General features: G+C 44.3%; 1 protein-coding gene across 1 annotated transcript in view; it reads right to left on the bottom strand.

Annotated features, from left to right (window-relative positions):
• LOC112106020 (probable E3 ubiquitin-protein ligase MID2) overlaps window positions 1-11,041 on the bottom strand; it is a 412,491-nt gene that overhangs the window by 156,336 nt on the left and 245,114 nt on the right. Inside the window, exon 4 of the mRNA XM_029912053.1 lies at window positions 818-913. Coding sequence (XP_029767913.1) covers window positions 818-913 — 96 coding nt within the window. The remainder of the gene's footprint in view (window positions 1-817; window positions 914-11,041) is intronic.

Genomic DNA, 11,041 nt, shown 5'->3' with positions numbered 1-11,041 from the left:
ACCTCTCGAGGTCCCTTCCAGTCCTAGAATCTATGAATCTATGAAAACCCCTGTGTTTTACGATATGGTCTCTCCAGCTCTCACTGCATACGGGTTGCTGCTTCCTCCACAGCACTTATGAGGATAGACTCCAGGGCAGACCCCATGCAGCCTACTTCATACTTCTCTCCACAGTACAGTTATAATTATTCTGTTTATGGTCCATCAGCCACTTCCATTTGCCCTTCTCCAGACAAACTCTATCTTCTCCCGGGAAATTGTCTCAGACACTTTACCGGCTCACAGCTCTAGCTATATTGGGCCAGACTGGAGATGTAAACTACACCTCCCTGTGTCAATTAATCCTCCTACACCCCGAGAGGGTGACGTACCCACAGTGGTCAGGCAGTGCATGGCCCCACTCATCAGTGACACCGTCCACCTCCCAACATCCAGCTGCCATGGGAGAATTGCACAGAACAATCTCAGGTAGAGGGATCATGCTATTAGGCCACCTCCCCCATTACCAGTGCAGTTTGCTCACTGTAATGTAGTGTATTTACCAGCAGTCTGTCCTGCCTAGATTTAAATGAATCAAGGTATGGGGTTTCTGCCATTGCCCTTGGGACACCATTCTGCAGCCTCATTCATCTCACGCCAGGGCTTTCCCCTGCATGATCCCTTTCCAAATTTCACCCCATTGCCCCCCTATCATCACCCTAAATAACCCCTCTCCCCGATTCAGGGTTCCCATGCTGCAGGCAGGTATCACACCCCCAATGCACGCACCCCTCAGCCAGCATGGACCCCCGCTCTCTGAAGCATTGCCACCACGTACCTCCACCTGCTGGCAGATCTGTATCAGCTTGGCCATCTGGTTTTCTAGTTCACTATTGCGTTTAACCAGGTTGGTGAGGTTCATCTCCAGGGTTTGCTGCCGGCACAGAAAAGGGAAGGAAAAAAAGAAAGAGAGTGTAAGCATCAGCAGAGCTGGAGAACCGGATTCACGGATTATGAACATCTCAGAACAATATCCAGTGATCATGTTTGATGACAAAACACACACACATTAACAGCTTTGGGCAGAGATGCTTGGTTGCATTGGCAGCTTCCACCTGGGCCATTTGCAGCTACCACAGAATGCTGGAATGCTGCTTCATGTAGAAAAGGGAGGCACAATAACCTGCTTCTAAGCCAAAGCTAATGTTATTTCATTATCCCAGGTTGACAGCTACAGTAACTTTCATGGGTGGCTAGAAGGCAGCACAGTGCAAGTGACCCACAGGGTTTGGCAACGCAGCCTGCATCCTTAAAGGTCATCAGCACAGAGGAGGGATTGTGTTTGTGCCTCCTCTATTACTTTATTGATTTACGACCAAGGCCTGGAATTTGGGAGGTGGGTTTTTAATCCTGCCTTGATTTTTTTTCTTTTTGTCTTTTAATGTACAAAACTGAGTTTGACTCTCCTGACTTTCCTGGAAAACTCTATGCACAGCAGGAGAACTAATCGATTATTGCAACTCTTGCAATTTCCCCATGATATTAGGGGTATTTCTAAAAGCCCCAGCTCCTGGAGTCATGAGATTATATGAGGGGTTTTTTTAAAACACATACATTTCTAATCTTTGAGGTTGCAGAGCAAAGCTGAAAAACAGGACCCCTATAGGCTCAAAAACCAGAAGGAAAATAAAAAGAACACCATATTTTTTAAATGTCGTGATTTTTTGGGACCTGGCACCTGTTTTTAAATAATTGGGGTTGGCAGCTCTGTTATGACATCAAAAGATGCCGGGCATGGGAAAGTGAAGTGAGAGTCAAGACACTAAACACACTGCACTTATGTTAATAGCTACAGCATACAACTCCAATGTCCTACACACACCTGGAAGAAAAGCTCTTTTGTTAAAGATACATCTCCCCATCTTTCCTCCCTTCCAACTGCAAGCAGAGGAATCTCACATTGTTACCAAAGAGTCCTTCAGCAAAAACAGGGCAGGGCAGACCAGACTTGATATTCCTCATATTTCTAAAGTAAAAAGCAAACAGCTTTTTGTTAAAAAGCTTCAGGCTCCATTGAACATTATAAAACCCATAAAAATCACACACCTATTTTTCCCAACTTTCATATAGCAATACATATAGGTAGGCTTGGCAGAATTCAATTTCCTTTTTTTAAAAATAATTTCGTCAGAATGTGTATTTTTAAGCATTTTTTAAAATTATTATTTAAATTTTCACAGTTGTGGGAAATTATAACAGCATCAGAGAATGGGGAGGGGAGACAATTATTATTTAATTACTTTAGACTGCTGAGATTCAAAAAGTTAAAGCTTTATAACCATTCAAATACAAATTGTCTACGTAATGTGTCAAAATATATAAAGTAAATACTCTAAAATCAAACTCTAATAAGTTCTCAAGGAGCGTTTTCCTTACTTTGCCTATTGTGACGGGGCAAGGCCAGATGGCTATAGTAAAGTAGTGAGGAACAGGTATGTTAGCCCCAGGCTAAACAAATCCCCGGTACCATGGTAACCAAATGGCAGTTGCTCCAGGTTAATCAAGACACCTGGGGCCAATTAAGATCCTTCTAGAAAGCAGTGGAGAGAGCTAGGTTGACTGGGACACCTGAAGCCAATCAAGGGCTGGCTGGAACTAGTTAAAAGTCTCCCAGTTAGTCAGTGAGGCATGCTATCAGGAGCGGTAGGAGGAAGCTGAGCTATTGGAAGGACTAAGCAGTACAAATCCATATCAGGCGCAAGGAAGGCGGCCCTGAGGTAACGGTGAAGGAGATATTGAGTGGGGGCTGCTGTGGGGAAGTGGCCCAGGGAATTGTACACATCCTATTTCCAAAAAGTCAGCTACCATAGCTGCTACTATTAGGGTCCCTGGGTTGGAGTCCGGAGTAGAGGGTGGGCCCGGGCTCCCCCCTCCTCTCCCCGATCAATCACTGAGACCAGGAGACAACAGAGACTGTGCAAGGGAGGGTTGCTTCTCCTCACCTCTCTTGCTGGCTTATGATGAAAATGTCTCAGTAAGCTGTGACCCTTGCCTTTAGAGAGAGAAGGGCTACGTGGAGGGTCACAATGAGCCTCTGAGGCTAGTGAAATCCGCCAGGAAATGCGGGAGCCACGGAGACAAGGACAGAGCTTTGTCACACTATCTGTAAATTTTTATCATCATCAATGAAAATAATTTTTGTCAGTTGTGTGTGTGTGTATTGTAAAATTGACGTTTATCGATGTTTGCTGATAAAAATCTAATCCTTCCAAGCCTACCTCTAAGCTACTCAGGTAAAGACAGAGCACTGCATGCTGGGATTTGTAGTTTTCATGGCTTGCAGTTTTCAGGAGATGAGGGAGACTGCAATCTGCGCTGATTGAGACAAGTGCAGTGCATCCCTTGAGGCTGCTGACAAGTTGCCAATGCGTCCCTAGCTGGACATCGTTCAGCCAACTCTTCTTTTAGCAGCACAAGATGTTATTCTGCATCCAGTTCTCAATTGGGAAACCTGTCTGATATGAATAAGTTACTCTATTTTCTATCCATTCTCTCCCCTCCTCATCTTGTGTCTGTTATTGAGATAAAAGGCTCCTGGGAGAAAAATTGTGGTCTCAGCGACATAACTACAAGCTGTCTTCATTTCCGTTGCCAATTCCCCAATCGGACTAACATTTTGTTCTTGGTAAATTACAATTTAATAACAGAAAGCAGGATTTCAACCAAACCAGACAGAGATTCCCGAGAGATTGTTTATTTTGATGGTTATGCTGACATTTTGACTGATCACTTTGGATTCTCTGGACATCCCGCTATAAGCTCCTTCAGACCCTTTAATCCTCTTGTATTTATAAAGAGCTAGAGTTTAACATTTTCAAAGTGCACATGTATAGTGAGGGGACTGTTTGATTCCTGTCCAGCACCTAGACAGCCTTGTACTGATGCTGCTGTGTCAAAGGATGGAATTGAGATGGGACACAGGAAACCGGTTTTCTTGTGACTAATTGAAAGGTTGGGTCCAAAAGCAAGGGGAATCCTTTCTAAAATGGGGCCAATGAACAGGAGGTGGAGAGAGATTTTTATTTTCTAAGCAAGCGTGAGGAAGTGTAAATCAGCCCAGCAAGCGCACACGCAGTGTGCTGAAACACGCTTCAAAACTTCGAGAGAGAAAACTTGGGTTGGCAGATGGGTAAATACAACAAACTTTGATATTAACACACACTGAAGTGTTATGCTGCTCCCCTGCTCCCCCAACCAATGGAGATGCAGCATTGTAGAAGCCTTACAGCCCCTAGCCAGAGTGTGCACCTTGGTCAATCTGTCTAACTACAGTCTCGAATGTCAGAAATACAATCACAACCCTCGCACCACCAACCCCACAAAACCCCAAATTTCTGAAGGGGGGTTGTTAATATTATAGCGAAATAAAAAAAGTCATTTGTGGTTAACCACAACTAGAAGGTTTTGTGTGGAAGCCTGGGCCATTTAGATGAACTGAGACAGTTTGCAATCATGCTTCCACTTGCTGCCTATTACGCTAAATGCTGGTTTGCTGCCACATCGGTCCTGGTGTGCTGGTTGATGTAATATTTATGGAGAGGAATGCAATCTAACAGACATAGGAGCAGCTAGACGAGAGCCCATTTGAAACTATTTCAATATCTGTGGACACACAGTGGACTTGTGCTTTTGGATATCAATAATTTAAATGACATCACATTTCCATTAAAATATGTGATTCCACTAAGAGAAAATGTTTTACAACAAAGTGCTCACAACCTGTTGCAATACTTGTCATGAAAATGATACCCTATTAATATTTGAAGCTTCAGAGCCGAAAAAGAATCCCCGTGGTGTTTTATTCATACTTGGCTTAGAACTGCAGCCCATAGCTCCCAGCAAGACTCTAACAGTCCCATAAACAAGGATTCCCTCTGCATGCACATATAATTCTGGGACTGGTTAGCCAATGGAACTTGAATCACAGTCATAAAATACAGGCAAATCATTAATTCCTGAAACCCACTGGCTCCTAAAATATTCAGAGCTCATTTGCAATCCTGCGAATGGCTAGCCAATGGCTGAAAAACATAATAAAGAAATAGGATTGAAAAATGACATGAAACTCAAGCGGCTTTCATTAAACTGAAAATGCTATGCAAAACAAACCTACGTTTATAATGAAAAAGCCAGCTGTTAACAGTTTTTGCCACTGTTTTCTTATAGCTCAATATTATTAAACATAATTTGAATAAAACACTGAGCATTTAACATGCTAATTATCTTTCTCATCATTGACTTGGCTACACTGGAGTTTCTGCGCTGAAATGGGAGTTGATCTTCTTTAATGGTCTAATGCCGTTGAGGAGGGGCAAGGAGGGTGGGAGAAGTGAGTTTTCAGTTAAATCCTTCGTTACATGAAATTCTCAAATAGCTGTTCAGGAATCCAGGATCTACAGCTAAGAACATAAGAACGGCCATACTGGGTCAGATCAAAGGTCCATCTAGCCCAGTATTATGTCTTCCGACAGTGGCCAATGCTCCAGAGGGAATGAACAGAACAGGTAATCACCAAGTGATCCATCCCCTGTCGCCCATTCCGAGCTTCTGGCAAGCTGTTGTCTTTCTTCCTGGGGGGCGGGAGAGGGAGGAGGAGAGAGAGAGAGAGGGTGTGTGTGTCCTGTAAAGCATCCATAACACTTTATATTGAGCAGGCATCAATTCTTTAAGTGTTCTCTGATATTAAAACAACAGTCCAGGTCCTAAGGATGTACTAAATAAAAAGTCCCAAATACTCTTCTTGATACTCCTGTCCTTCAAACCATCTTTGCCGAAAGACAGGGCTGACCATTGCTCGGTGGACTAGGATAGTACATGAAAATGCAAACATAGGTTGCTTCTGTTTAATTTGCTGAAAAACAAAAAGAAAATATACCTGAAGTCCTAATTATACCAGGTAGTTATTATATCTATAATTATAGAAATTATAATTTCTGTTTAACTCTTATTTTCCCATACTCTATTTTTCCTGAACAAGAGAGCCTATGGAACTCAAAAGTTTGTCTCTTTCACCAACAGAAGCTGGTCCAATAAAAGATATTAAGTCACCCACCTTGCCTCTGTAATTTTCCAAAGCATTTACCTCCTGACCTGAAATATTCCAGTCTTGGTCTCTGCACAACAGTGATTTTTTGGAGTGGGGAAAGGGGGAGCAGCAGCATGGGTATGACCAAAATTCCTTTGGCCCAAAATACATAGATTTAATTTAAATTAAAAATGATAACCACACTTCCTCTCTGCATCCGACCCCCAACAAAAACAGCAGAAGCTTGGACCTTGGCATGGACGCAGTCCTCTTTGAAGGCAACAGCTTTTGCTTTGTATGTAAACATATGACCATTTTAGAACCACTTCCTAAGCATGAGCAGTACAGTATTCCCTGGAGTCTAGGTGCACTTAAAGTTAGATGCATTCTGTAACCTATGAAAGCCAATTATCACCAGGTTTTTTTCTATTTTCTTTCTCTTTTAAGAAAAAATAAGAAAGAGAAAAGAAAAGACAAGAAAAATAAAACAAATCCAAAATTAGAAAATTTAAGAAACAATTGTTAACGCAATATCAAGGCCATGAGATCAAGACAAATTGAGAAACTGCAAATTTGAATTTGCTCTAGCCATGTTAGCTCAGCCATGCTGGAAATACACAATATTTTCTATTCCTTTCTCCCTTATTAAATGTAACCTTTAATATAATCCTTTATTTTATTAGAATACACTATAAACTATAAATGTTGGCGTGAAATGTGGCCAAATTAGCCTTTCAAGTGTAACCTTAATAATTGGAGTTTCCTGAATGTTCCTTACCCTCGTCACTGGATTAACTAACATATTCCACAAGAATGTCTACTGTTGCCTTCAAATGTGAACACTTAACCATCAAAATTACTCCAGAAAACTCGCCTGGGAGATGCGATGCAGAGCCTTTTTCCACCTGGTCACTGCTTCAAATCCAGCCTAATGCAGGTTAGTAGTGACCACGAGTCAGTATCATGGGATGACTGTTGAATGGCATTAACGGAAGGAGTTGGTGGGTCCCAGATCAGTTTACAGTATCATTCTCTAGGTTTTTATACTGCACCCTTCACTCTGGTGTGTGCGTCCCCAACCCAAACACTGCCACCACCGCTTGGCACTAGCCATGACTGACAATCCCTGGAAAGTAGCCTCACTTCAAGCTCTTAAAGCTGCAGCTCCTTGAGTCAGGAGAATCTCAGCTTTCATTTCAGAAAGGTCAGTGTCTACCTTTCCTGCTGGTGGGGAAATGCCTGGAGCACTTTACACCCAGAGACTCACACCCCAGTGGATATACAAAGGGAACTCTGTCTCCTGGGCTGTCATGTGCTGCCTTTCACCCACACTAAATTCACTTTAAAACCAACCCCATCAGATACTACTAACGCTTCATTAGAAAGGCAGCAAATGGATGCGAAATGAATGCATCGGGATTTGCTTATTACAGAACTGAGGAAGGGCTCTCAAAGGACTCTGGCTCTGCATTTCCCCGCACAGAAGGCTGCTTGTGCTGGGTGCTGTTTAAATTTGCGGCTTTATATGGATTTTTAAAGAGGACGCCCATCCAGGGCACCCCAGCCATTAATTACAAACACAATCCCAAAATGTCAAACTGAAACAGAAGCACACTGGTCCCCCCATCACACAGCACACTCACCAGTGGGCACAGCCATCACAGAACAAAACTCCCACCACTTCACATCCCCACCCATCTTGGCTCTCCCCAAACACAGCCCACACGAACTGGCTGTGCGGCATGCTCAGTTTAAGCTCGGCTAAAAATTTAAGCTATTTTGGCCTAGGAGAGATGGGGAAAATCTATTTAAAACCACCACCACCACTGAAACAAACAGGGCAAAGCCATCAGCCTCCCAGCAAGCAGGTCCCTTGGCAGTCTGAAGATGCACACAGCAACAGCCACAGCTGCTCTCAGATCACCTGAGTGGGCTGAGAGATCTGGCACACAGAAATGTGAGCGGCCCCTGCTGGGTGTTTACTTGATAGATATTTAACACATTCCGGTGGGTTCTCATAAGATGCAAGTGTAAACGTTGTGGGACGGTTACACTTGCCTCTTATGAGAACCCACCGGAATGTGTTAAATATCTATGTACTAACTCTAAGCAGGAGACTGACAGAGAAGATAAGCAGTTGGAGACACAAACTATGTTTAAAAGGAGGCACACGGGGCTAAAGTTGAGCAGGGGCCTGAAGGGACTAATGAATAAGCAATTCAAGCAGAATTTCTTTAAGCAACAAGGGACTGTAATATACAAATCACAGAACTCTACAAGAGAAGAGCGCTGACATGGGGAAGACAAGACTTCTTTATAAGGTGTTTTACTTTCCCCAAAATGGAGGGCAGATGGTTTGTGTAAGTGGTGAGCATCCCAGCCCTGCCCTGTCTGGATTTCCCAGTGCACAGCATCTCAGACTCTCTGGGGCAGAGACTGTCTTTCTCTTAAGGTCTTGTCCAACACTGAGCAAGTTGTTGACAATAATTCAATAAATATGACTAGTAATAATATAGAGTAGAACTGGCAGTATATGAACAGTGCAGCTTTTCCTCCCACCTCCCCTCCACATCACCCAGTGTCCTTGAACATATTATTTGTGAGCCATGCTGCTCATGAGCGCTGATCTCCTGCACAGCTACACACTATACTGATACCACTGTCCATTCCTACTGGTTTTATCACCATTGGTTTGGAATGCGTTAATTGTACTCATTGTCCAGGTCAACAAAGCAAGCCTGGTTTCATCAATGAGACAGTTTTCTGGTCTCCAAACATCAACTATGCCACCCAGTCCAACTTTACGTTATGTTATTATGTTTTCCCAGCTAAATCCCATAATCCTGGTTACGTCCTAAATCCAAATAAATGGATGCTCTGAACCAAATACTTTTACATTCCAACGCCTGCTGACCTACTTCACACTACTGCCTTCTCCATGTAAGTAAAGGAGCCCGGGGAGCTGCAAAGCCTGTGAGATTCACTTATTGCCTTAGGAATGTACATCAATTCAGTTCCTAGCTGGGTTATCAAACATCTCTTAGCTGCAAATCAAACTGCATGGGCATCTGCTAAGTACCAACTGAATCCCTCTTGCCCTGAACCTGTATGTGCAGCAGGGCAGAAATGCAAACCAGTGGAGCTACTCTGAGACTGTCTACATGAGAATGCTACACTAGTTTAATTTTTTTTAATTGTGATTTTAAACCAAATCTGTTAAGCTGGTACAAAAGGCCACGTGGACACTCAGTTTGGTTTGAACCAGGCTCATTTTGGTTTGGCCAAAGTCAAGTAGGCATTTAATGAGCTGAACTGAAATAAGCCATCCTTAAACCAAATCATATTATTCACATGCGTCTGACAAAGTGGATATTCACCCACGAAAGCTTATGCTCCAATACATCTGTTAGTCTATAAGATGCCACAGGACTCTTTGTTGCTTTTTACAGATCCAGACTAACATGGCTACCCCTCTGATATTATTCACACTGGGGTTTGCAATAGTTTAAATAGGTTTAAAAACTGATTGATGTTAAACTGGTGTAGCTTTCTTGTGGAGACAAGGCCTTCTCTATTTTCCAAAAATTCTGTTCAAAATACATTTTTAGAATGCTCTCTTGGGCACAATGGCCATTCCCCACTGGCTCCAGGGCCGGGGCATTTTTCTTGGGGCTATTTCCTGAAAGTAACTCTACCTCCCCCCACGGAAGGACATTTCTGAATATTCTTTTTTCTTGGGCAGGTTTAGGTGCTACACTGGGGCAAGAGCCAGGGCCGGCTCCAGACACCAGCCGAGCAAGCTGGTGCTTGGGGCAGCAGCTTGTAGGAGGCGGCGTTCCGCCCAATCCTAGGGCGGCACGGCCGCTTTTGTTGTTGTTGTTGTTCCACTCCGGCCGCCCTGTAGGGGGTGGCGGCGCGGAGGACGGGAGCGCCCTGCAGCAAGCCCGGTAGGGCAGCCCGCGTCCTTCCCTCCCAGCCGACCGGAGCGGCGCGGAGCCCTCCCGGCCCCCTTCTCTCTCTCTCCCCGCTCCCTCCCCCTGCACCCTGGCTCCGGCCGCGCCGCAGGTTGTTTTTTTTTGCTTTGCTGTTCTGGCCGCCGCGGTTTTTTTTTTTTTTTTTTGCTTGGGGAGGCCAGAAAGCCAGAGCCGGCCCTGGCAAGAGCGTCCTGGGAAGGCCTTGATGGCACTCAGAAGTCTCACCGCCTGTCACCAATTAAGAGGCGAAGATGTAACATGACTATTCACCAGCTAGATGCAGTGGCACAGAAAAGCAGCCATTCCTGTCACTGGAACACCTCTCGTCCCTAAAAGTGAGGCTAGGGCCCTGGGCCTGAGCAGCATCCCTCCACATCTCCAGGGCAGGCCTCAGACACTCATTTCACTGTGGTAACTCAGTTTTAACTAAAGGAACGATAGCTTTCGTTCTCTTCACAGACCCACGACAGAGCAACTGGATCCCCCACGCTGATTCCTGCAACTACCTCCCCATTCTTGAGGGTTACCAGCCTCAACTCTGATGATGATCCACAAAGAAGACTAAGGTCGCCTCTTTCCTGGGCCAGTAAGGATCACAGGAATGAGTGAAATACGGCACCTGCCCTGTATGCACCAGGCAGTGTCAATACACACATAGTAGCTGTAATGCTAGCCATATCAGAAAAATAGGCACATGCTGCCCAAGCTACTGGGGAAAAAATAATTACAAAATTCATCACAAATAGCCAACAACTGGCCACAAATAGGTAACACCCAAATCACTTACCAGACACAACCATAAGGAGGATAAAACCCAAACCCCATCCAACACTTAATGGAACTCCAGTGCAAGCAAAGGCCCAGATAAACACATGGGCCTTGCACCCTCCATAGAAGGTGAACAAACTTTTATGATTTTTTAACACACTATTGCAGTAGCAGCAAGAACCTAACCAGACTGGGCCCCACAGTTCCAGGCGCTGTGCAAACATGCCCCAGAGAG

This window comes from Terrapene carolina, unplaced genomic scaffold (assembly GCF_002925995.2).
Source record: "Terrapene carolina triunguis isolate 2854851 unplaced genomic scaffold, T_m_triunguis-2.0 Scaffold172, whole genome shotgun sequence".
NCBI classification, from domain to species: Eukaryota; Metazoa; Chordata; order Testudines; family Emydidae; genus Terrapene; species Terrapene triunguis.
This window is presented reverse-complemented; position numbering and strand designations above follow the sequence as displayed.